This window comes from Carcharhinus amblyrhynchos, chromosome 2 (assembly GCF_965287045.1).
Source record: "Carcharhinus amblyrhynchos chromosome 2, sCarAmb.v2.hapA, whole genome shotgun sequence".
In the NCBI taxonomy this organism is placed as follows: Eukaryota; Metazoa; Chordata; class Chondrichthyes; order Carcharhiniformes; family Carcharhinidae; genus Carcharhinus; species Carcharhinus amblyrhynchos.
In genome coordinates, this window is record NC_137325.1 from 116,520,288 (window position 1) to 116,548,028 (window position 27,741).

Here is a 27,741-nt window from a genome sequence, read left to right on the forward strand (position 1 = left end):
TTTGCTGGGTTCTACAATTGTGAGAGGCTGCTCTGTATGGTCATGTGGTTTTGTTCAGTGCCAAATCGGAAGGAAAAGACATTCCCTGCATTTTACACAGTAAGATAAATAGAGAAATGAAAACAGATGAAAGATGGAACTACTGGATGTGAACATAGTCAGATTCATCACTATTCTGGCACCCTGCAACGACCTGGTAAACTTGGACAATGAATATATTTCCATACCAATTACAGTTTGATTTTTTTTGCATTTTTCTCCCTCAACTGAATCTATAAAATATTCTGCTCACTTTGAAAATCTTTTGCAATAATATTAGTTTAGAGCAGTTAGTTACAAACCAAAAAAGCTCAGATTCATTGCAACTGCCGTATGGTCTTAGCAAACACATAGCTAACTGGGACAAGCTCTTTTTTGTATGACTGAATGACACTTGGACTGCCAAGAGCAGTTTTATGCCAGCTCTAGTGCCTGTTATTCAAACATAGCCAAATCACAGGTCTCCAGAAGCACAGTCAAGTCAAAGATAAGGGAGCCTCTCACTACTACTCTCTCCCAGCTGGGATTTGACAGACTATAATGCAACACTTTGTTAGATATTTCAGTTTCAGTAACTTGATAACTTAACACTCATTTTGAAAAATTAACTCCAGCCAGTGGTATAGCTCTAAGAGATTCCAAGGCTTCTTGACCTCTAGAAAGAGCTTTAAACATGTTCTCTCTTTTTTGGCATTGTTTCAAATAGCAGTGCGCTGCTCATGTGTGTACAACCCAATTTATGCAGAGGTGTTGTGGCGTTAAGTGTAAAGGCAGCAGACTGCTGTTTCCTGTTTATCATGACCAAATCTAAAATGAGATAGTCCACACCTGACAACTCTCAAATCAAACTTTAAAACAAGTGGATTAGATTAAACAAGCCACAAATTTTCATTAGCCATCCCTTATATAAACAAAGCAAGCAGGTAGAGTGCTTGACTTCCAAACCCTCCCATCTCTGTCAAGCTTTTGAGTGTGAGGTGATGGAGCACCCTGATGAATGTTGCCAGAGAGGATTGTGCTCTCTTGAGTACACTTTGACAGAAATACTACTCTCATTACTCCTTTCTTTCTTTTTGTGCTGTCAAATTAACCACTAATTTACAGCTTGGAGAAACTGCAGCATTGTCAAAATGCCAAATCTACACACTGCACCTCCAGCCTAAACCCTGGAGCCAGTATTCACAGCTGAAACAGTCAGGCTGCCTGGTGCCAAGCTCCAAAAGAAAGAAATGTCAAAATATAGCTAGAGCAAATGTTATAAAAACAAGTAACCAGAGCAACTATGGCACAATTTGAAATAATCATGTAAACAATGGATCTGTTAAGTAAATTTAGCAGACAAAAAATTAATCTAATTTGAATATTTCAACAACTTGTGTTATATACAAATAATAGTGTTATCAAAACATCAAAAACTGCTGTTTTTACAATTAAGTCTGAAATTTACATGATAGCTACATACCAGCAATTTTGATAGTTGCCATTTTGAAACACCTTTCATGGAAATTACCAATAATTATCCTTCTTCTGTAATTTAAATCAATTATGCAACAAAACTTGTGAAAAAACTATTTTTAGTACCAACAGTAAGTCAAAGCTGTCTTCAAGGATTTATGATTTCAACTAACAATTGCCAATAGCCTGGAAGCAATCTACAGTAAAAGGCAGCATGTGTAACTTTCAGACAGAGAGACAATAATGAGGCATATCGATATAAAACTGCGAGATACCAAGCATACATGTCAAATCAAACTCGCTGATAATTCATCTTCATCATTGAGGTTCACACCGTCTGGTTCTTAAAACCTAATGCATACAAAAGAGCTGGGAAGAACTCAGTGAAGACCGTCTCCCAACTATTTTCAAATTTAGTACAATTATAACTCAATCATGACTGATCATTTGTATACAACATTTTGACTTTATACTTTGGAAATCACTCTTTGATTCAAACAAACTTGGCTATTCTATCACTGCAATTATCCACTTTTACACAAATAGAAATAAAAATATTTAACGAGGCATCTTGGATTTGTACAACATATTGAAGTAAATCTTCCAATAAAATTTAGTAAATGTAATCACCTGGTTAGTATTTAGAAATGACAGCTTCATTACTGAGTTTACCATTCATTTAAGGTGTTCAAAATTTCCCAAGTTTTAATTAACTGTTTAAGTAGTAAACTTCCTTTACAACCTTTTAATTACAAACTTTTCAACATATATTTCCAACAAAATTAACAGATTCCAATAACATTGAAAAAAAAAAGTTTGTAAGATTTCCTGGGTCAAAGTAGGCTCAATGACACGACAAGCATGAGGCAATTCATAATGCCAAACAAATCTATCTATTCATGTACTTATTTTTAAACATATTTTACCCAACTTACGTTTACAACCACTAACAACTGTTACCTTCAAAACTCCAATCTAATTGTAGAGTCAACCTATGTACTTAGCACAAATGCAATTAGAAGATAATTTCCATGAAAATACATTTCAACAGCAATTTAAAATTAAATACTGACAATTAAAAGGTACATTCTGTGTCAGCCTTGACCCTGTGATGACACTGTCTCTCTTTGAGTCACAAGGCCAGGGGTTCAAAAGCCACTCTTGAAACTTAAACGCACATTCTAAGTTGACATGCTGTACTGTTGGAAGTGTTGTGTTTAAGCTAAGATGTTAAAGCTTGGCCTCACTGCTCTCTGCAATAGACTCTGTGATACTAATTGAAGAAAAGCATGAGTTTCTTAGTATCACAATTTATACTTTCAAAACAGATTACATTGATCATTTATCATGTTGCTGTTTTGTGATCTTTCTGTGTACAAATTGCAGATTTGTTGTAGAATACAACAATGTGATCCGTAAATGGATGGAAATTTCTTTTTATTAATTTGTGGGACATGGGCATCACTTACTGGCCAACATTTACTGTAATTACTTCACGCTCTAGATCTAGCTATTAAGATTTACTACTGTTGTTGAAATTAGAAAATTGAGAATATCATTGCAAATTCTGCATTAGAACTATGTTATACATAAAAAAAAGATCAGGGTTGGGATTTTCTGGCCTCATCCACTATTGAGAGCTTCTGGTCCCACCAAAGTTAATGGAGTTTTGGTTGGACTGTTGCATCTCCAGTGTCGACACTTGCCATGAGGGGGCCAGAAAACTCTGGCCCAGGAATCGGTCTTAATCAACACTGCTGCCAGAGCAGATGGAACTGACAATATTGAAACTTAAATCCGTCTCCAAATGATTCATGCGTTGCAAATCTTAGTAACATGTGCAAAATGGTTACCCCAAAATAAAAACATGAAAAAAAATCAAGAATTTTGTGCTTCGAACACCTTAGAGGCACTTGCATAAGTTGCATTGCAACTCTGTACCACATCAAGAGTATTGAGACTATTTTAACAAACAGAAGAACAAAAGAAGGGTGGCACAGTAGTATAGTGGTTAGCACTGCTGCCTCACAGTGCCAGGGACCTGGGTTCAGTTCAGGCCTCGTGTCACTATCTGTATGGAGTCTGCACTTTCTTCCTGTGTCTGTGTGGGTTTCCTCTGGGTGCTCCGGTTTCCTCGCAGAAAGATGTGCAGGTTAGGTTGATTGACCATGATAAATTGAACCTAGTTTCAGGGGATTAGGAGGTAAATGTGCGGAGTTACGGGAATAGAGCCTGGGTGGGATTGTGATCGGTGCAGACTCAATGGGCCAAATGGCCTCCTTCTGCACTGTAGGGATTCTATGATTCTATGACAAATATATTCAACAAATGTTATAAATTATATTGCATAAGACTGCCTTAATTATTTAATTACTGTTTTATTAACTGGTATATTTTCATAACTACACTGACAACTTCACGGCAGTTAAATCAGCCAGATCAAATTCTAATTATCACACCATCCTAAGGAGATAGTCTCGCATAAATGCAAATGCATTAAAACACTTCAAAGTTACATTTAATGTTGGAAAAAAGCTATTGCACTTGTTCTTTGCTGACATTGAGAATGTAACTACCATTTAGATGTGGTGAGCAAAGCACAGCAATTCTTCATATATAGTACTATGTTTTGACTGACTTGTGATTCATATGGAGCAAACTGCTGACTTGGCCATGCTTGTTTGAACAGTACCAGTTACAAGCAATTGCCTGCAACATTATCAGAACATAATTAACTTCTCATTGTCCATCTTTCTAATTACACAAATTAATTACACACTACTGAAACAATTAGGATAATCAAAGTGTTGTACATGTTCTTCTGCTTTGTTAATTTCTCTCTTTGGGGATCCCCACACATCATCATGAATCCCCTAATGATCTCTCTCATTTCTGCAATACACATATCTGCTCTGTTAGCTTTGACCCTATTCTCACTTAAAAGAGGTTTGCAGTTAAAATCTGCTCAGGAAGCCTATTTGTTTGGCCTGGAAAACCTATTGACTATTTCACAACAAATGTAAATACCAGCAACAAATCCTGAATAGCATAGCATTACTAACATACTGAGAGTTGATTTTGGCTTTTGGTCAACCAATCATGCCAGTGGGAAGAGGTTCCTATGATTTTGAACCCCTGGGCTCATTTATATTTCGTAGACAAGTTGCAAGGCACTGGTGAAGCTTGCTAAATTGGTGCCCCAACTTTGGGTCAGTAAAATACTATGATATCCATGAACTCAGCCCCAGAACATGTTCCCATTTATCCACCTTTTTATCACATAACTTGATAACTAACAAAAATATATTGGTCTCAATCTTAAACTCCAATTGACCTAGCATCTGAAAGCCACTGGGGGAGTAATATCCAGATTTGCACCAGGCATTGCGTGAAAAATGCTTCTGGATTTCACTCCTAAATGCCTAACTCAAATTTTATACATATATGCTTTTGTTCTGAATTCCCCTCAGCAGAGGAGATATTTATCTAGCTTATGGAATTTTTAAATCATTTTAAGAATAATTAGATCTACCCTAAACCTTCTAAACTCAAATTTATATAACCTCGCCTCATAATTTATCCCTTTTAAGCCCTGGTATCATTTCATTCAATCCTCATTGTCCCCATTCCAAGACTTTTATCTCTTTCCTGAAGTTCAGTGCTCAGAACTGAATGCAGCAGTCCAGATAGGCCCTAACCAAAGTTTTTTTTAACAACTGAAGCATTATTTTCTCACTTTTAAATTTCATCTTCCTTTAGATAAATGCCAATGTTCCACCATCCGATTAGTGATTTACATAGATGGACACCCAAATCTCTCTACTTCCTTAGAAGTTGAAGGTCAGATAGCAGCGAGTTTTTAATTTTTAATGAATTAGTGCTAAGTATATAAAGCATATCACCCTAAATACAGAGACTAGTGCAGCTTTGAATTACTATGTAGAGTAAACAAAAACTACATTAAGATAAAAGTTACTTTGAGTAAAGATTCCATGAGAGTCTTTCTAATAGTCATGAGGTCATTGAGCCTTATGTTACATGCAAACTGTAAGTAACAATAGCCTGGATTTTGATCCTTGAGGTGAGTAGGGGGAGTTGGGAAAATGTTCCCACAAAGGCAAGATCTTCAGTGCAAAGTGTGGGCTGGAGTCGAGCCAGACTCAGAGAGAAGTGCAGAGGTAGCCACAAGGCCTGCTATGCAGAATTGGACTGTTTAAAAGGCCCGCTTCAGTGCAGTGGGATTGTTCCCCCAGTGAAAATAAAAACACAAAGTCCCTCCTGTCCTCATACCCCCTTCACCCTCCAAACATTCCCCCATGTCCTATACATGCTGCTTCATGCACCCCCCCCACCAGCCAACTCGTCATTGCCCCTTATGCCCGTTATGTCAACACTTCACCTTGACGCTTGGTATCAAGTTCCTCTAAATTATTTCTGAAAACAAAACTTATTCATTTGTTGTGTGCCATTAAGTAGTTTACTTGAGCTAGTGTCAGTTATGTGCATTTACATAATGGTTTAAAATAATATACACCCAGGCACTTATTAAAAAGGAAATACAGGAAAATGGATACCAGTGTTAATATTACATTAATCATTTGTTGATTGATATGATAACTTTGTTTCACCAAAGCCCTCCAAGCAACCCATTTTTTCAACCAATCCAGAAATCATAATATGCTTTTGCTTTTTTTCTATTTACATTAAATGAAGGTGAAAGCACATAATAAGATTCTCAGAGATAAAATCTGCAGAAATTTTGAGGCATCCAAACTAGAATGAGCAATATATTTTGATTAAATTTTGGAATTAAAAGAAAATGTTTTAATTCCTTTGGGAAGGATTTTTTTCTCAATCAAAACCAGCTATGAAAAAAACAAAACAGGTTTTACTCCACTTGTCTGCATCCTTTCCAAGGCAGCACTTGAAACCCCATTTTATATTCAGGGAGCTTGTTTAATTTCTGCATCAATAATCATTTGTCTGGCATCAATCAGAGCTCAATGACTAGACAGTACCATTTACTTCTAACTTCAGGAATGCAGCTGACATACTTAATCTTTTGAGGCTACATCAGTTCTGTCAGTGGCGCTTCTGGATTTTGTGAGGTACTATTGGTACGGACTGATATTCAGGATACCTGAAGGCAAAAATTAAAGTAGTTGTGATCTGGAATATTACTAAAACTTAATAATAGATAATTGTTCACCAATGAAGCAACATTTGGTATAAACCAGATCATTTCTATATAAATTACAAAGTTCCAGAACTGCTGTAGTGCATGACCAGTGGCAACAATGCAGGTGAGATAAATTACAGTGCAATTCTCCAAAAAGCTGACCAGACCAAATTCTCCCGTTTTCAGGCTAATCGCCCATGCCGGTGGGAAAATAAGTGTTTCCCGCTGGCGCCGACAACATCTGTTAGTTGGGATTAACCCATCTGAAAAATGCAAATTAGCTCATTTCGAGCAGCCCACTAGCCAGACCTGCTGTTCCAAGACTGGGTCACTCCATGCTCAGAGACAGGCTCCCCTCCCCCAAAAATGAAATGGTATCTCCTCCCCCACTAACCAGGAGAGCACCACCAACATCTCACTAAAAAGGGTATCCTCCTCCTCACTCACAAATAACGGGTAATGCCGACCCCACTTTAGGCAGGCACAAGCGTACCCAAATGCCCCAGAAACCCCTCAGCTTCCCTTCCCCCTCAGACTCCCCATTCAGCCTGCTTCCTCCTCAGAGCCCCCACTGCCCTCCCTCACCACAAACCCCCCCACTTTGTCCCGCCCTGCTTCAGGCATTCACCCAAGGTGCACTGGCCCTTGGCACCTTGGCATTGACTCTGGCCTGGAGGGTCTCAAGGAGGTCCAGTGACCATTTGCCACTTTGTTGCTGCCAGGCTGCAGAACAAGGGTCCCTCAGAGGCCCTGGGGGTTGGATGGGCTTGGGTTGGGAGCAAGGGATTGACCTCACCATTCTGCACTAGGTTGGGGGTGCACTCAGTCCCAGTGTATGCACACAGCTTGATTTGAGCCTTTCCAACAAGTTGAATTCCTTGAAACTCTCTCCTAAAGTACTGTGTGCAATTCTGGTGTCCCTATCTGAGAAAGGATGTCCTGGCTATAGATGAGGTGCAGCAAAGGTTTACTTGGCTGATTCCTGAGAGAGCAGGTCTGTCATATGGGGCGAGGTTAAGTCAGTTAGGATTATATTCATTGGAGTTTAGAAGAATGAGAAGGGATCTCATAGAAACTTATAAAATTCTAAAAAGACTAGAAAGGTGTGACGAGACTGTGCCTTTAAGAAATGTATTTTAATCATGCTTCTTTGCAGATTTTCAAGCAGCATTTTATTTTGGTACCGTTTTGTCTACAACCGTTATCTCCAATTGCTACTGAAGCAATATAATGGGCATCATCTTTATTTTAATCTGGACTAATGCAGGGTCTTGTGGTTTTTAATGAACCCTTAGGATTTCTAGGTGGAACATGATTGACAGGTCAGGTATTGCTTGAAGACAGTTTTGTTCCACAGAAAAGTCCAAGTTTTTAGTTTTGGTTTTATTGGCGTTAGAAGCTACTGGAAGCAGGCAGTCTCTCTCTCTCTCTCTCTCTCTGTCTGTTTCTCTCTCTTCAGAAGCCTTTTGGGAAATTCCAGAACTACGAAACCTCAGACGTTTGTTCCAATATTCAAAGGACCAATTCATTGTAGGTATTAAAAAGCTGAAGATCCAGCATCACATGAGCATACTTGCTTTTTTGTGCCATGTCCAAAAAGGGGTGTATGTTTATGGGATGTTGTTTGACTTGGAACATCATAAATAGCGAGTTGTGAGGTTTATAGTATATCATGTTTGATTTTTGTAATTGGCAAAAGTTATGCTAAATCTTTTTATTACATTTTAAATGTGTCCTTAAATAAACTTTGCTTGATAGAAGCTTCCTAGTGGGTCACTTGAATCATACCTGCAGTGAAACACCTTATGCTCACCTGTGTCAAATTCAATTGTAAAAACTTAGGGTCTAGGCTATCTTCATAAAACACCTTGGAGTTTCTGGCTAGGGTCTTAATGATTAGGAGCACTTTTGCGGGATTATAATCTATATTCTTTGTTTGGTTTGGGATTAGCGGACTCAAACATAATGAGTGGCGAATATATTTATGTTTTCTTTGCAGGTGTTGCATTCGGTTTAAATAGGGAATTCCTTGTGGAATAATGACTCTTTTAGTGGCTAGAGGTTCCCTGGGGATGGAAGAAAACACTCAGGGTGGTTTACAAAAGATGACTAAAACAAAGCTTTTGGAATTGGCAAAAACGTTGCAGTTGACATTAACTGATGGGTGAAGAAGGCAGAGATAACTGTAGCGATAGCTTAGCATTTAATATTGCCAGAAACACTGTCGGAATCATGGAAAATGACCAGAATTCAATTACAAATAAAACAGCTTGAAGTAGAAGCGAAGGAAAGAGATAATAGCAAAAGCCCAAGAAATGGGGGCAGTTGCAGCAGAATAAACAAGAGAAGGGGAGGAACAAAGAGCAAAAGTATTATGGTAAGAAGTCTCACAACACCAGGTTGAAGTCCAGTAGCTGTTGGACTTTAACCTGGTGTTGTGAGACTTCTTACTGTGCTTACCCCAGTCCAATGCCAACACTCTACATCAGAAGAATTAAAACAGCTTGTACACGAAAAGGAAATTAAAGAGTTTGAATTGTGATTAGAAGAAAAAGAAATAGAAAGGAAAGAAAAGGAAAGGGAAAAGGAGAGAGAATCTGAACTTTAAAAATGGTGCCACGATCTCTGAGGAGCCAACCTTGCTGACAGGTTTAGGCTCTTCCCTCTCTTTCACAATGCAAATGACGCCCCTCCAAAACAATCAATAAGTGGAGGTATATTGTACTCAGGATCACGCTGACCGACCTACGCGGTGGGAATCGTACCACCTTTCCTGCTGGAGATGACATTTAGGGGGCAATTCTCTGACCTCCTCCGATGGCCAGTGGGAATCCCAATGTTCTAGTGAATGGGGCGTCAGCCAAAAATTGGGATTCCTGGCAGGCGTGAGGGCTTTGGGATTCACCTGACGCACCCGGCCAGCTCCGATCAGGTTCCTGCCCAGAGCGGGTGGCAATCTTATAATTATGCAAACCCACTTTTTTGAATGTCATTAGCAGGTTTGACAGCCAATTCACCAGCCTTCCACCATTCACCCGATGCACCAGCGGGAACAGCACCAGGCAGTCTTTACAATTGTTATGCACAACTAGGTACATGATGTGCTGGACCTCAAGGGACCACAGGATATGCCACCAGCCCCTCAGAAAACAGAAATATCCTCCCTGTCCCACCACTGAAATCATGGGTCACCACCCCCACCCCTCACCACACACCAAGCAGAGGCATGAGGGTGACCGGATCCAACAGCTCCCACTCAGCACCCCTTCCCTATCAGAACCCCAAAACAGCCCTCTTTCCCCTCAGACACCACACCCACCTTCCACTGGCTTCACATCATGCTGGTAGGTGGAAGAATTTAAGGATCCTGGTGAATTCAGCTTAAAGATGATTTTTAATGGTAAATTAATATTTATGTATGGTAATCTGGTTCACATGCTCATTGGGTGTGAACCAGGTTATGTCAACAGCTAGGAACCAGGAGAATCTCAAAATGAGATCTTCCCCAATGCAAATTCTGTAATGGCACTTCACACAAGAATCTCTGGCCATAATGGGATTTGTGCCTGTGAGAAAGAGAATCGCCCCATTGTACTCAAAAGTGGAATCCCCCAAATTAAGTGTTCCTTTCATGGTAGCTAAGTGCTGCTATTAAACTCTTTAATTTACTTTTATTTTCTATGATTTGTCTCTTCATTTCTGTTTATCTTTCTTGATTCCATCCAATCCCATTCTTTCCATCACTATCCTATTTTATCAAAATATATTTCTCAGACATTGGACCTTTAAACATTCATATAAATAATTTGGTACAATGTTTTAGTACTATAGCCATGACTATAGCAACATTAGGATTTTTTAAAAAGCTCTGAATACAGTAACAATGCTAATTTTGACAGGAAGTTCAAAAGACGTATTATCTGAAGTGCAAAACTAGATAATGTTACTTTAGGATAATAAGTCATTATAGGGGTCATGAAAATAGGAATGAATAACTTAATTAGGGGGGGATTCTATGTCAGAAATGATTTTCCAATTTTGCCTAAGGGAAGACTGCTTCAAAAAGTATTGTTGTAGCCATCATGGTACTAAACATATCAAGCTTGATTCTCACATGAACTCAATGCTCTAATATGTTTCTTTTCTTGGAATTTAAGAAGAAATTCAGCAATCCAACTAGGAGTACATTTCAAGGAATCTTGTATTCGCAGCTTTTTAATTTCCAAGTGTTCAAATTAACGAGGTAAAATCATGCTTGGGCACCTGTAATTTCTCAAGATGCCCAAATTGTGCTTCTACCAGCAGTGCTGGATTGTGGAATGTGCTAATAAAGAAGAGGAACTGAGAGAAACCCAGATTTGTACACTTAACAAAATTTGAAGGGGAAGCAGTTCATAACACAAAGCATGGCAAGATTGAGGGGAGGCAATGGCCTAATGATATTTTAAGTTTAAGTTTATTTATTAGTGTTACAAGTAGGTTACATAAACACTGAATGAAATTGCTATGAAAATCCTCTAGTGGCCAAACTCTGGCACCTGTTCAGATACACTGAGGGAGAACTTAGCATGGCTAATGCACCTCTTTCTGACTGTGGGCAGAAACCAGAGCACCCAGAGGAAACCCACACAGACATGGGGAAAACATTCAGATTCTGCACAGACAGTGACCCAAGCTGGGAATCAAACCCGGATCCCTGGTGTTGTGAAGCAACAGTACTAACCACTTTGCCACCGTGCCAACCCCCCAGATTATTAGTCCAGAGATTCAAGGTAATGCTCTGGGAACCTTAGTCAAATTCCGTCATGGCAGATGGTGGAATTTGATTCAATTAAAAATATCTAGAATTAAGAATCTATTGATGACCATGAAGCTATTGTCGATTGTTGGAAAAAACCATCTGGTTCATTGAAGACCTTTAGGGAAGGAAATCTGCTGTCCTTACCTAGTCTGGCCTACATTTGATTCCAGAGCCATAGCAATTTGATTGACTCTCACTGACCTCAAAGGATAACTAGGAATGGGCAATAGATGCTGGCCAGCCCATGTGACGCCCATGTCCCTCAGATGAATAAACAAAATAAGCATATAGTCTGCATCTCCTGGTTAATGTTCCGGGCAGCTCTTGGAATAGATTTTGGGATAAAAACTGTCTAGTTCTGTTTCTTAGATGTGGGTATTATGATAAAAGAACAAAGAACAAAGAACAACCCAGCACGGGAAACAGGCCCTTCGGCCCAACGAGCCCGCGCCGCCATTTCAACAAAGCATTTTCCTACACCTACCCTGCCCCATGTGTATGTGAATGGTACCCCTAATGTAGCCAGATTCAGGGGAGAACAGTGTAGGGTCAACTTGGTACACCAATCAGCCTAAGAGCACATCTTTGGGGTGTGGGAGGAAACCGGAGCACCCGGAGGAAACCCATGCAACCACAGGGAGAATGCGCAAACTCCCACAGACACAGGCCCAAATCCATGTATCTGCACAGCTAGCAGTGATAGTCACTGAGCTGTTGTGGTGCCCATCTGCTGGTCCAGGATTAAGCACACACAACGACACGAAGTACTAGGCCACTCTCAAAACCTCCAAGAGCAGCCCATGCACGACCCACCGTGTGCATGCCCCTCGTTTGACAACAAGGTGGACCGACACCTGTGGATTAAAAGAGACAAAACATTAACATGTAATACTACATTTCCAGTGTCGTCCCAAGGCTCTGACCCTATTTAATACCCTCTACTATAACCCTCCATCCCTGTTTCGCTCATATGTCTATCTAAGTAAACCTTAAACAAGTCCAACGTGCCTGCCTCCACCACCTTACTTGGTAGCGCGTTCCATACCCCCACGACCCTCTGCGTGAAAAACCTTCCTCTAGTATCCAAATTATACTTCTCCTCCCTCACCCTTAGATCGTGACCTCTCGTAATTGTCCCCAATCTAGGGAAAAGCCTGCCACTGTTGACTCTATCATTACCCTTCATTATTTTATACACCTCTATCAGATCCTCTCTTAATCTCCGTCTAAGGAGAAGAGCCCCAGTTTCTCCAACCTTTCTTCGTAACTCAGTCCTTCCATGCCAGGCAACATCCTGGTAAACCTCCTCTGCACCCTCTCCAAGCCCTCCACGTCCTTCCGGTAGTAAGGTGACCAGAACTGGACGCAGTACTCCAAATGCGGCCTAACCAACGTTCTGTACAACTGAAGCATTAGACGGCAGCTCTTATACTCTATATCCCTTCCTCTAAAGGCTAGCATTCCGTAAGCTTTCTTCACAACCTTCTCTACCTGTGTTGACACCTTCAGAGACTTGTGCACCTGCACTCCCAGGTCCCTCTGTATTTCTATACTCTTAATCGGTCTACCTTTTATCATGTAACTCCTCCCTGCATTATTCCTTCCAAAATGCATCACCTCGCATTTGTCAGGATTAAATTCCATCTGCCATCTATCTGCCTGATATACCAACCTATCTATATCCTGCTGTGTCACCTGACAGTCTTCCTCAGTATCTGCCAATCCTGCCATCTTGGTGTCATCTGCAAACTTGCTGATCACACCACGTACGCCCTCTTCCAAGTCGTTTATATATACTACAAAGAGAGGTCCCAGTACTGAGCCCTGCGGCACACCACTGGTGACTGACCTCCAGCCAGAAAAGGACCCTTCCACTACTACTCTCTGTCTCCTGTTGCCCAGCCAGTTTTCAATCCATCTAGCTACCTGTCCTTGTATCCCATGTGCCTTAACCTTTTCTACCAGCCTACCATGAGGGACTTTGTCAAACGCCTTACTGAAATCCATATAGATGACATCAACAGCTCGCCCATCGTCAACCGTTTTTGTCACCTCCTCAAAAAATTCTACCAGATTCGTAAGGCAAGACCTCCCCTGAACAATGCCATGTTGCGTATCCCTAATCAGATCGCAACGCTCCAAATGCTCATACATCCTATCCCTCAGAATTTTTTCCAATAATTTTCCTACCACCGATGTCAAACTCACTGGTCTATAATTACCAGGGTTATCCCTACTACCCTTTTTAAACAGCGGTACCACATTAGCTACCCTCCAGTCCTCTGGGACCTCACCTGTGTCCAAGGAAGAGACAAAGATTTGCGTCAGAGGCCCAGCAATTTCATCTCTCACCTCCCTAAGCAGCCTGGGATATATACCATCAGACCCCGGAGCTTTATCTGTTTTTATGCGACTTAAAAACCCTAGCACTTCCTCCCTCGTAATGGATATTTCCTTCCACTGATCTACAGCTCCCTCCAAGACATTACACGACACCAAACCCCTCTCCTTCGTGAATACCGACGCAAAGTATTCATTCAGGATCTCCCCCATTCCCTCAGACTCGATGCATAGCTCCCCTCCTTTGTCCCTAAGAGGACCAATTTTCCCTCTAACCACTCTCTTGCTCCTAATATAAGAGTATGATCTGCAACTTGCCCACATTGGTTCCATTGGAAGTTTGGTTCTTCCATCATATTACCATGATTGTAGCACAGGGCTGTATGTTTACCATACTGCTGGCTGCCTCTGCACTCAGCTGAAGTGTTGTGTCAATAACACTTTGTCCAGCCATCCTTTTATAATTAAAGGCAATCTACTCCTTCAGGTCCAACCCACAGCATGACCTCCATCTCAGGCAGGGCAAGGATGAAAGTCCCAGCCAGAGCAATGATCAAACCCAATGCTGTTGACACAAAACTGATCCACACCAACCATCCAGCCAACTGAGTCCCTGAAAGAGTCTAAGTTGCTGTGGCAACATACACTTTTACATGCAAGTTGTAACCTAGAATTATGAATAGTTCCTTTTCATCACATGGCTGACCAAGAACCCCTCTCGCTCTTACCAGTTACTATTGACGTTCGTTGGAAGATTTAAAAGTTGGTACTTAACCTTTTGGTCTCATTCTGACTGCACCTTTCTTAGCCATCAAGTCCTGAGATGGAGCTTCTGGCTTAGAGATAGGGATGCTACCACTGCATCACAAGATCTCAGTAAAGGCAGTCTGTCCCTTTTAAAGGGAAGCTGCACTGAATACTATTGCTGCAATTTAAAACTTGAAAAATGGAACTGCAGGACAGAGCTTCCCAGAATGGAGGTTGCAGCACTGGTGGCATTAGTAGTGAAGATGGGCAGGAGGCACCTTAAGAAGAGAATGGGAGCAAGTGATCAGGGTAATCGATTCCTGGTATTCAGACCTGAGAACATCTAACAATGCCACAAGCAGCATAGTGGCCTCACAGAACTGGTCATGTTCAGGGAATGCACTTTAATATGACGTCTCCTGATTGCCAAAGGGCCTAACTCTCAAGTTGTTTGATGGACTAATCACTCACTCATCATGTCTCAAACATAATAACCAGATATACTGCCTTACCAACCACAATGCTGTCAACCTCTCATCCACCTCTCATTGCTTCCACACACCTTCAGTCATTTAGTTATAGAAGTCACATCATCACACTGACATTCTTCCCTCTAACTTGCAGGAAAGGGTGTCACATAATAGAAGGGAGCAGGACAGAATTGTGTGGGGACAAAGAATCCCTCCATCTCCCGAGACCTACTGAGGATATGGCATCTTGGGTGTACTGTAATAAAGCCTGAGTTATCCAGTGTCATTGAGACCATTGAGAATACCAGTACCTTCCTGGCTTATAACCCTTCTCAACTCCTAGAACATCCTCATCTTGCTATCTAGTGTGATGAGCAGAGTGCTGATAGCATGATCATCATGGATCTCTTGCTTCCTACTCTATCCTGTCTTACTTCACACCTTCCTGATTTTCTGCTTTCTGACACCTGAGAACTACCACCTGCTACCTAATCTGACTTAGACCAGTTATTAATGAGTGTAAGAATCCAGGTAAGCATTGCATATCTTGCCCAAGTCTCCATCACTGAGTTCAATGTCAAAGACCTTCACAGAAGGTCTCAGGCAGTTCAAATCAACCGACCAGAAGTTTAAATGTCCAGGGCAATTTAAAAAAATGCATGTGTGCCAGGACATCCGTAGGTTCCCAATGCACAACACAGATTTAAACCTCGAATTTGCTGTTTTGCCCACTGGATGGTTTAGGCCAATGTTTATCCTCTGTTATCGTAAGTTTCCAGGTGTGTAGGCAAAGAGGGTTTCCTCTGCATTTTCAAAGTGGCAGTATAGAAAAAGCTCTAAGGGAATTTCAGGTATATGCTATCATTTAAGAATAAGTTAAAATAGGAAAATGGGTCAAAGGGTATACTTCAGTTTAGGATTACTGTTCATATGCAGGATAAACAGCCTGGTTGATCAAAAGGCCTGCTTCGATTTTGTAATTTTTATGACATTCTCTCATCTCAGAAAACTCAGCATCTCATAATCCTCGCCCCTCAACACACCAGGGAATCTGCTGGACAAGCTACAGAAAATGAGGTCTAGATCATCTATGTTTTAGAATATGTTCCCTAGATGATTGCCAAGACTAAATGTTTTTATATTCAGATATTAAGATTTGCTATTTACCAATTACTCTGCCTGGAAAAATGCAAAATAAAGCAATAAAAAACACTGTAAAGGATAAAATATATTTATTCGTAACTTTTGGGAATTGTATGAACTTACCTTAACCACACCATTTTCATGCATGGTAATGCAGTTTTTGGGATCAAATGAAAGCTGGTACAGGGCTTGTGCTGTAGCGCGATGCACAAAGGGGTTTTTTGATTTTAGATAATGAACCAGTGGGGCCACAGCCCCAGTTGATCCGAAGGCAACCCTGTTGTTACCCCACTTACAACAGCAGGCAATAGCATCTGCTAAATGTTCGCGAAGCATATCGTCTTTCTGTAAGAAGGACAAAACAAGCATGTCATTTAATCACTGGGAATATTAATGTAATGTCTATATCAAATAATTATAATTGCTATGATTTTATATATACAAAATTCAATTTCACAGTCTTTAATTATCGATTAAAATCATTTTTTGATTTTACCAGAAGCTGAGACACTAAATAAAAGTTCACAAAATGGCATGTTTCAAGCAATCTTCTTAGCTTTGCTTTTCGTAACTTAAACTTTGAACTCCAGGCATCATTTTACACTCTTTCCAAGGGTAATACATCCTTCCCAAAATATGGTGCTTAGAACTGCTCGTAGTAATTCAGAGGTAATGTAACTAGGGCTTTGTATAATATTATGAACATGTGGTTTAATAATTCATATGTTTTAGGTATGTAACTTTTAGTTTGGGGATTGAAATTTTAAATGCAAGATAAAAGCTGGTAAGCAAACCTAGAGTCATTGCAATTCAAAGGGTGGCCTATGTTTGTTTTAGAAGTAGTAGGAAGTCTGACAACACCAGGTTTGAGTCCAACCGATTTATTTGATAGTAAACTCGCAAGCTTTCGGCCAGAACTCTCCATTCGCCTGACAAAGGGGCAAACCCCAAAAGCTTGCGAGTTTACTATCAAATAAATCAGTTGGACTTAAACCTGGTGTTGTCAGACTCCTTACTGTGTTTACTCCAGTCCAACGCCAGCATCTCCACATCATTTGTTTTAGAAGGTTAGAGATGAAAGTGTTAAAACATTAAACAATAGACTATCTCTCTGAGTTTTGCAGTGCAGATGTAGTGTCTACAGTTGTGTCAATAAAGAAGTTAAATTATCTATTTTCTACAGAAAAGAAAGGTTTGGAAGTAACTGGTGACAAAGGAAGGTCTTAAAGCATCTGTATACTTTTCAGAACAAAGCACATGTTTGGGAATTGGGGATAATTAGCAGTGATTAGTGGGATACTGCAAATATCAGTACTTGGGCCTCATTCACAATGTTTAAGACAATAAGATGTAAAAGCAGAAGTAGGCTATTTGGCCCATCGAGTTTGCTCTGCAATTTAATGAGATTACGATTGAGCTGGTATGGTAATCCTAAACTTCCCTTTCCCACCTTATCTCCATAACCCTTGATTCCCTTACTGATTTTTATGATTAATAATTACTTATTATTCAAGGCTGTCTATCTCAGCCTTGAATCATGTGGGGAAGGGAGTGACTCTGCAGGGGGGCAGCAGAGCCAGTCTTTGCGGGGGTGGGGGGGAAGGGGGCAGAACCAGCCTCTTCGGGAGTGGGGGTAGGAGAGCCGGCCACTGGGGAGGAACAGAGCCAGACTCTGAGGGAGTTTCTAGGGAGAAGAGAAACTTAGAAATCAATTCCAAGAAGCTCTGCGTACACAGGGCCATGCTCAGTCATACCATTTAGTCAGACATTATTTTGTCAGTGTACTGTGTATGCAGAGTGCTCCTCTGCTTGGAAAGATACTTTATGGTCCACATTAATGGCCAGCTAGTGTGAAACATGTACCGGGAAAAACTTAATGCTGCTGGAGTGGGCAGGGTGAGGGTGGGGACCAGGCAGGATGAAAATGCGAAAAGGGCAGGGAGTGGGTAGGAGGGAGGGAGGATACCGAGATAAGGGAGAATGTGGTCTTGTACTTCTAATGTGCTCCCTCAGAGGACAGCTGCTATGGAGCGGTCTCTGGGAGCTGCTGCCCAGTAATAAAGTGGAGAAACACTGCAATGAATTTCATGGCAATACAATCAAACGTAAACCTCAGTCATTTCAATGTTCATTTTATCCTGCTCTGGATCGAGGCTGCAGCTAAAACATAATTGGCCTGCTGGACAACCGTAAAAGCATCCAGGCCACATAAAATTGCAGTCAATTAGTTCCTTAATGGGCTAATTTGCCTGCTTGATTGTCAGCAGATGCGCTTCCAACTCCTAGGCACACTCGCTGACCAAATTATCGCGCAAGGGTGCATGACATCGGGATTCACATCTGACATCTTCTCACTTGATTTCACATGCTTCTGGGTCAGGGGCATGCTCACCCAAGCAATGTAAAATTCTGGCCCACATCGGAGTAGCTAAAATGTGGAACTTGTTACCCTGAGGAATGTTGATGTAGTTAGCAAAGATGCATTTAAAGGGAAGCTAGATAAACGTATGAGGGAGAAAGGAACACAGGGATATTTTAATGGGAATAGATAAAGAAGGGTGGGAGGAGGTCTTGGTGGTGTATAAATATTAGAATGGACCTGTTGGTTGAATATTTACTTACTGTGTATGTTAAACTTGACAACATTGGGACAACTCCATGATCTGTCATAACAGCTAAGTTTTCTTCATCCATGGCTATTTTGGCTAAAGCCGCACAAACACTGGCCAGGACCTCTATGTCATCAGATTTTAGCAAATTAACAATTAATTCCAGACCACCAACAAAGGAGCGAACCATTTCACCAGCTTCCTAAGAATGTAAGCAAAAAATATTAAATTCTGATGAGAGCTAGAAAAGCAGCATATGTGAATCAGGCTAACCAAGTCATCAGACAACATCTCGGTTGGTAGAAATTTAGATGAACACATAGAAATCATAGAACCCTACAGTGCAGAAAGAGGCCCTTCGGCCCATCGAGTCTGCACTGAACACAATCCCACCCAAGCCCTACCCCAATATCCCTACATATTATACCCACTAATCCCTCTAGCCTATGCATCCTTGGACACTAAGGGGCCATTTCTTAGCATGGCCAATCAACCTAGCCCGCACATCTTTGGATTGTGGGAGGAAACCAGAGCACCCAGAGGAAACCCACACAGACATGAGGAGAACATGCAAACTCCACACAGACAGTGACCCAGGCTGGGAATTGAACCCAGGACCCTAGTGCTACGAAGCAACAGTGCTAACCACTGTGCTATCGTGCCACCCATTTTTTGGTTCAAAACCTAAAATCTTACGTTGTTGGCTGTGACATACAAATCTTGCAGTAATGGCCTCAAACAAGGGAAAGCACCTTAATTGCATATATAGAGGTTCTGTGATTCTATGAAAAAATATTTCATGCTAAATAAACCAGAAAGCATAAGTAACATGGGAAATTTTTAAATTGCGGTTGGAGGCTGGAAGTAGATTAGGAGACTTCATAAATCCCATGACAAACGTAGAAGTTGGTTGATTTTCTCAGAAATCTCTAAGGCAGTCTACTGTTCTGTTTGCAAATTGTTCCCTAGCTCTAGCAAAGGGAAACAAACATTCATTGGTGGATACTCTAGTTAGAGAAATATTGCAAGAGATTTTGCTGATCATGAAACTTTCTCATATTAAAACTATATATGCGCTTGTTCAAAGATGAAAATTATTTGGAAAAATTCATTCTGCGTTAGCAACTCAGTTTGAAAAGGAGTGTTCTTGTTGGAGGAAAATGCTGAGACGTGTTATTGCCATAATCAAGCTGTTGTCTTCTTTGGGACTACCGCTAAGAGAACATGATAAGTCATCATTGTCAAATTGAAGAGGTAATTTTTTTAGCCTGCCTTGTATATCTTAGTGAATTTGATGAACTTCTCAAAGAACATTTGAAAAGTTATCAATATTGTGGCTCAAAGAAAATCAACTTTTTAATGCACCAAACCTATGATGACTTCATCACTATAATAGCAGAGCAGGTCAAACACCTATTCATTAATGAAGTAAGAGGTGAGAAGTACTATTCCATAATAGTTGATCTAATATGATGAGTCATGTGGATCAATTAACGTTAATTTTAAGATATGTTGACCAACAACGGTAGAGCGATTTCTTTGCTTTGCCCAGCTACAATCTCATACTTCTGAGTGTCTGGAGACAACTATTTTGTAAATTATTGCAAACTTAGGTTTGGTGGAAGCAGAGGGATTAACATTTAACAAGAAATATAGGTTTCTGAAATGATGAGAAGGGTACAAGTTGCAGGAAGTTATTTTTCGATAAAACTAGAGACAATTAAATCACTTTATAATGGAAAGAGATGATCATTGTTAAGACTGTCAATGTTATTTGTGACACAGTGCTGGAGCAATTGCAGAGTAGAGGTGAATCTGAAGAAAACTGTTGATTTATTTTGCATGTTTTTTGACAAAAGCGGTGATGAAAAATGCTAAAAGTCATTGCAGTAAGAAATTAAGTGAATTCTACTGGTAGAACAAAGATATAAATCCTTTTAAAGGCGAAGTGAAACAATTCATTCATTTTATCAATAATGATGAGCTCTGTGCTTTGACATCACCAGCTGATTTATACAGTCTTGTACGTGATGGTTTGCAGGCAATCTTTCCAAATTTGGAAACCATTCTGAAGATATTTTTAGCAGTAACTGTCACAAATGCTTCCAGTAAATGTTCTTTGTGTATTAAAAAGTTAAAACTTATTTGTGAAGTACAATGAGGCAGGAACATTTGACAAGTTCAGCAGTGTTGCTGACTGAGAGTGTCTTTACAAGATTTTACTTATGATGATGTAATTGATGATTTTATAGAGGAAAAGTGTAGTAAAAAAGCTATCTAAATTGCCATGCCAACAAGGGTGAAGAAAAATAATTCTAAAAATCTGTTCCTCTTCTATATTCTCGTTTAAATTCTGTTCTTCAAAATGGACACTGCTGGTCTTTTGTAATGGCAGCAGCTGGTCGCAAGCTGATAATTCTAACCACCATCACTCTCAAGACTGGCTTCAGAAGGTCTTTAGGGCAAAGAATGGAATCCTGCCAAACAGTCATTAATATTGGACTTGGACTCACTGAACACTCAACTCACGTGAATTTGCAGCAATATCTTCTTTGATTTTGAGAGCGGAAGTAGTTAACTTCTATTTTTGAAACTGCATGAGACCCTACGAAATATACTGAATGGAAGTGTATGGATCTTGTTGACTGGAGCATTTGCTCCTTCACTGGACTGGCTCATTCTGTCCTCCACTGGCCTGTGCTACAGTGATGTCATTGGTACATTCTTCTATCTCATTGTTCATCAGCAAGTTAGCTTTCCTCAAGACTCACATCACAACACTGACCACCTTTATTGTCATTCTAAAAAGAGGTAAGCTTGGATTTCAATTCAGCAATTACTCTTACAGGTGTGTTTTTATAAGTTAAAAAGCAGTGATCAATTTGTATATTTCTGTGGCTTGCACCTTTGCGTTCTGTAGAGCGAGGTTGGCTGAAGTAAGGAGGGGCGTGAAGTTGGTGGGGGCAGGCCTCAAAAATAAAGGTGAGTGCAGGGCCCCATGAACTGTAAATCCGCTGCCTTTAGTTCCAGAGGACCACAAAGAAAATGCTTCAAAGATAATTTTACATATTTATCAGTGGCTGGATGGGAACTCATCCTATGAGTAAGGCAGGAAAAAAAATCACTAGAAAGATAGAAGAAACTTGTTGCTGCAGGCTTAAACTCAGCAGTTTCCTGTCTGCCTCTCTTTCCCTCCCTAGTGATTTATTTCCTGCTTTACTTGGGAGTTGAGTACATGGTGAAAATGTAAATTTGCTTATCCTGTAGATTTGATGATACTTATGGAGCACATGGCTTATGAGTGAAAATTCTTGCTCTTCACCTCTTTGAACTCCCTACAGCTCGAGAGGAAATTCAGTACTTAGTGTTTTGTCATATTAACTTAGGTTTTCCAGTCTCAGAATTGTCCGAACCGGACATACCTGATAAGATGTGCTTCAGGACCATGTGGAAATACTGATCCAATGACTTAATGGGAATTTCCGGCAAGTTTAAATTTCTGATGGGTGATTCCACTGCTCTCCAAGACTCTCAAAAAAAGCCTCTGAGTCTGAGTAAAAGTCAGAGATTTCAGACAGTTCTGGCTTATTTATCCAGTTACCCAGCAAACGTTAAACACAAAAATCCTAGTCTAAATCCTGTGTAATGATACAACTTAGACCTCCAACTGCCTCCTCACCCTCCTAACTACATCCCCTGATGCACCCCCCCAACCTAACCTGACGAGCTCCTACCATCCAAAACCTCCTCAACCCCCCCCAACTCCCCTGACCCAACCTGACGCCCCCTACTAAACTATTCCACCTACTGAACCCCGGATCTGACTAGACACTGACCTTGGGACCCCCTTTGACTCTACCTGACTACCCCCTGAGAAATTCACTCACCCTATTCACCCTATTCGTTTGATAAGGTTCCCCATAGTAGGCTCATGAAGAAGGTAAGGAGGTGTGGAATAGAAGGAAATTTGTCCGATTGGATAAGATAGGGCTTTAAACTAAATAGTGGAGGGGAGGGTTCAGTGGAGAATTACAAAATCAAAGGTAAAGGAGAGCGTACGAGTACAGGGTAATGATGAGGCATTTCAACTAGTTAAAGGAGTCAAGGGCTCAGGAGAGGTTAGTAACATTTCCAGACCATGTAATAGGACAGAGAATACAGATGGTGGCAGGAATATAGCCTCAGGCAGATTATAAAAGGTGACAAGCATGAGAAGGAAGGTGGTCAACACAGTGCAGGAAGATGGTCTGGGGAAGGATAACCAGTCTGCGACAGGAAGGGACAGAGCATGCAAACAAAGGAATGCACTAACAAATCGGGTCCAGATAATAAAGGCTAACATAAAGACACTTTACCTGAATGCACGTAGCATTTGAAACAAAGTGAATGAGTTGATGGCACAAATCAGCACAAATGGGTATGATCTAGTGGCCATTACATAAATGTGTTGCAGAGTGACCAGGACTGGGAACTGAATATCCAGGGGTATCAGACATTTTGGAAGGATAGACAGGAAGGAAAAGGAGGCGGAGTAGCTCTGTTAATTAAGGATAACTTCAGGGCGGTAGTGAGAGACGACATAGGCTCTAAGGAGCAAAATGTGGAATCAATGTGGGTGGAGATAAGGAATAATAAGGGGAAAAAGTCACTGGTGGGCGTGGTCTATAGGCCCCCAAATAATAATTTTGAGGTGGGTTGGGCTATAAACAAGCAAATAACAGATGCATGTAAAAACAGAACAGTAATAATCATGGGGGATTTTAACCTACACATTGATTGGTCAACTCAAGTCGGACGTGGTGGACTTGAGGAAGAGTTCTTAGAATGCTGTCGAGATAGTTTCCTCGAACTGCATGTTACAGAACCTATGAGGGAGCGAGCTATCTTGGATCTGGTCCTGTGTAATGAGACAGGTAAAATTAATGATCTTCTTGTGAGGGATCCTCTTGTAATGAGTGATCACAATATGGTTGAATTTCAAATACAGATGGAGGGTGAGAAAGAATTTCTAATACAGATGGAGGTCCCAAACCAGTGTCCTCTGCTTGAACAAAGGGGAGCACGATAGGATGAGGGTGGAGTTGGCTAATGTAGACTGGGAGTGCAGACTAGTTGGTAGGACAGCTGAGGAACAGTGGAGGATTTTTAAGGAGGTTTTTCTCAATACTCAGCAAAAATGTATTCCAGTGAAAAAGAAGGAATGTAAGAAAAGGGATAACCAGCCATGGATAACTAAGAAAATAAAGGAGAGTATCAAATTAAAAAGCAATGCATACAGAGTGGCCAAAATTCGTGGGGAACTAGAAGATTGGGAAAGCTTTAAAAAACAACAAAGAACTACTAGGAAAGCAATAAAGGAAAGATAGATTATGAAACTAAACTAGCAAAAAATATAAAAACTGATAGTAAAAGTTTTTACAAATATATAAAATGGAAAAGAGTGGCTAAAGTAAATGTTGGACCCTTAGACGATGAGAAGGGGGATTTAATAATGGGAAACGAGGAAATGGCTGAGGCCTTAAACAAGTTTTTTGTGTTGGTCTGCACAGTGGAAGACACAAATAGCATACTGATAATTGATGGTCATGGGACTGTAGGGGGTGAGGACCTTAAAACTATTACAAAAGAGGTAGTGCTGGGTAGGCTAATGGGACTAAAAGTAGACAAGTCCCCGGGTTCGGATGAAATGCACCCTAGGGTACTAAAAGAAACGGCAGAAGTAGTAGCAGATGCTATTACTTTTGTAATTTATCAAAATTCGCTGGACTCTGGGGAGGTGCCAGCTGATTGGAAAACAGCTAATGTAATGCCACTGTTTAAAAAAGGAGGTAGACAAAAGGTGGGTAACTACAGGCCGGTTAGCTTAACATCCGTAGTTGGGAAAATGCTAGAATCTATCATTAAGGAAGAAATAGCAGGACATCTGGAAAAGAATGGTTCAATCAAGCAGATGCAGCATGGATTCATGAAGGGAAAGTCATGTAACACAAATTTACTGGATTTTTATGAAGATGTAATGAGTGCGGTTGACAGAGGGAACCGGTGGATATAGTGTTTTTAGATTTCCAGAAGGCATTTGATAAGGTGCCTCACAAAAGGTTGCCATATAAGATTAAGGTACATGGAGTTGGGGGTAAAGTGTTAGCGTGGATTGAGGATTGGCTATCTAACAAAAAGCAGAGAGTTGGAATAAATGGGTACTTTTCCAGTTGGCAGTTGGTGACTTGTGGCGTGCAGCAGGGTTCGGTGCTGGGGCCTCAACTGTTTACCATATACATAGGCGATCTGGAGGACGGGACCAAGTACTGGCTTACAAAGTTTGCGGATGACACAAAGATGAGTGAGAAAGCAAACTGCGTGAAGGACACAGAAAGTCTGCAAAGAGATGTGGATAGGCTAAGTGCGTGGAATATTGTGTTCAGTTCTGGTCACCTCACTATAAGAAGGACGTGGAAGCATTGAAGAGAGTGCAGAGGAGATTTACCAGGATGCTGCCTGGTTTGGAGGGTAGATCTTATGAGGAAAGGTTGAGGGAGCTGGGGCTTTTCTCTTCAGAGCAGAGGAGGATGAGAGGCAACTTAATAGAGGTTAATAAGATGATGAGGGGTTAGATAGAACGGACGTGCAGTGACTATTTCCTCGGGTGGATGTAGCTGTTTCTAGGGGACATAACTATAAGGTCCATGTTGGGGGATATAGGAAGGATGTCCGAGGTAGATTCTTCACTCAGGAGAGTAATTGGATGTGGAATACACTGGGTCCTTGTGCATGAGTCACAAAAACCCAGCTTGCAGGTGCAGCAGGTGGTCAGGAAGGCTAATGGGATGCTGGCCTTCATAGCGAGGGGGATTGAATATAATAGGGAGGTCTTGCTGCGGCTGTATAGGGCATTGGTGAGGCCGCAGCTGGAGTACTGTGTGCAGTTTTGGTCGCCGTACTTACGCAAGGATATTTTGGCCTTGGAGGGAGTGCAGAGGAGGTTTACTAGGCTGATACCGGAGTTGAGGGGGTTGAGCTATGAGGAGAGGCTGAATAAACTAGGCTTGTGCTCGTTAGAGTTTAGAAGAATGAGGGGAGATCTCATTGAGACGTATAAGATGATGAATGGGATGGATAGGACAGAGGTGGAGAGGCTTTTCCCGCTCAGAAAGGGCAGTAAGACTAGGGGGCACAGCCTCAAGATAAAGGGGGGGCGGTTTAGAACGGAGTTGAGGAGGAACTTCTTCACTCAAAGGGTGGTGAATCTCTGGAATTCTCTGCCCGTTGAGGTGGTGGAGGCTGCCTCGCTAAATATTTTTAAGACGCGGGTTGATGGGTTTTTGATAAGCGAGGGGATTAAGGGTTATGGGGAGAGGGCGGGAATGTGGAACTGAGACACGACAGATCAGCCATGATCTTATTGAATGGCGGGGCAGGCTCGAAGGGCTAGATGGCCTACTCCTGCTCCTATTTCTTATGTTCTTATGCTGTGATAGTGGAGTCAGACACTTTAGGAACTTACAAGTGGTTATTGGATAGGCACATGAAGCAGGCCAGAATGACAGGAGTGGGGTAGCCTGATCTTGGCTTTGGACATAGCTCAGCGCAACACTGAGGGGCAAAGGGCCTGTAGTGTGCTGTACTGTTTCTATGTTTCTACCTACCATCCTACCCGCTTGCCCACTGAACCATTCACAAAAACCCACTGAAAAGCTTAAACCACTTATCAGAATTTGGCAAATCATGCTGCAAAAAGGGGCATGGCTTTGGCACTGATTCTCTTCACGGCTCTATGTGAGGATTCTTGCACTGAAGGAGCTCTTCTGGATCACTAATCCGAGTCAGATCCTTTTCAATGTATGCAGGTAAGTGGGTAGTTTTCCATCTGATCAGCATCAGACACAGGTTCCAACTCTGGGTGAAAGATTGGACCATTATTTTGTTTTATTTCTCACAGCAAATCAGAAGAATAGCTGATCACACATGTGCATGGCAAACCTGCTCATGGAGTGAGAGTAGCTAATGTCAACATCATGGCAGCTTTTGACCACATGGGGCATCAAAGAGCCCTGGTAAAATTGAAGTCAATGGAGTTCAATGGAGAACTCGCCAGTGGTTGGAAACAGACCTTGAACAAATGAAAATGTTTCTTGTTTTTGAAGTCCAATGTTTTCAATCCCAGCACATTGCTGCATTTCTTAGTAATGCTTCCTGATCTAAATATCTTTAGTTGATTCATCAAAGGCTTCCTTTCCATCATAAGGTCAGAAGTGAGGTCGTTTATGAACTATTGTATAGTTTTCAGCTGCATGGGTAATTCCTCAGAACTGGATATCATCAAGACTAAATCCACTGAACAGAAAATGACTGATTCTGTGGAGTTGAGGCATATTTGTAACACAAAATCTTTGATTCCTTAGGTAGAACAAAGACAAATAAAGATAAATGGACAACATATTGATTCTCTGAGTGTGGCATTCACCATATAAAATGTTCTCAAGGTCCTCATGATTCACATATGTAGCACAGCAGAAAAATCTAATTTACAATATTTGCTTATATTCTTCCCATGATCCAAACAGAATTTTGTAGCAAAGCCACAGCACAAATGCTAACAGAAACCACATGCCAATTATCTAAATAACTTCTGCAAAAAGAAATATCAAATTTCTCTAATATACACAGAGCAATGATATGTTCTACTTTGTCCAATACTTCTCTGCCATAAGTCATGCAAAATGCATGTATTACAAATATAGATAATTGTTACTGTAATTTCCAAATAATGTCAAACTTAATCAATTTTATTTTGAGTACCATCCTCTCCCCAGAAATATGTTTAAGATTGACAAAAGTGGTGCAGTTTCTGGTAAAGCTTTTTAAACCCTTGTATTACCATCTTGCTAATTTCAGTTTGCTATGACCAAAAATATACTTTCCAACAGGACAATCATATCACTATTTCCATAATGCAAAAAT

The 27,741-nt window shown here is 40.9% G+C and overlaps 1 protein-coding gene across 2 annotated transcripts in view; it reads right to left on the minus strand.

The window, feature by feature from the left end:
- The window catches only part of odad2 (outer dynein arm docking complex subunit 2), a 271,432-nt gene that overhangs the window by 23,352 nt on the left and 220,339 nt on the right, over nucleotides 1-27,741 (minus strand). For both annotated transcript variants that reach the window (XM_080217382.1, XM_080217373.1), the window contains 2 exons: nucleotides 18,797-18,985; nucleotides 16,298-16,519 (listed from right to left, as the gene is read on the minus strand). In XM_080217382.1, the coding sequence (XP_080073508.1) occupies nucleotides 16,298-16,519; nucleotides 18,797-18,985 (411 nt within the window). The remainder of the gene's footprint in view (nucleotides 1-16,297; nucleotides 16,520-18,796; nucleotides 18,986-27,741) is intronic.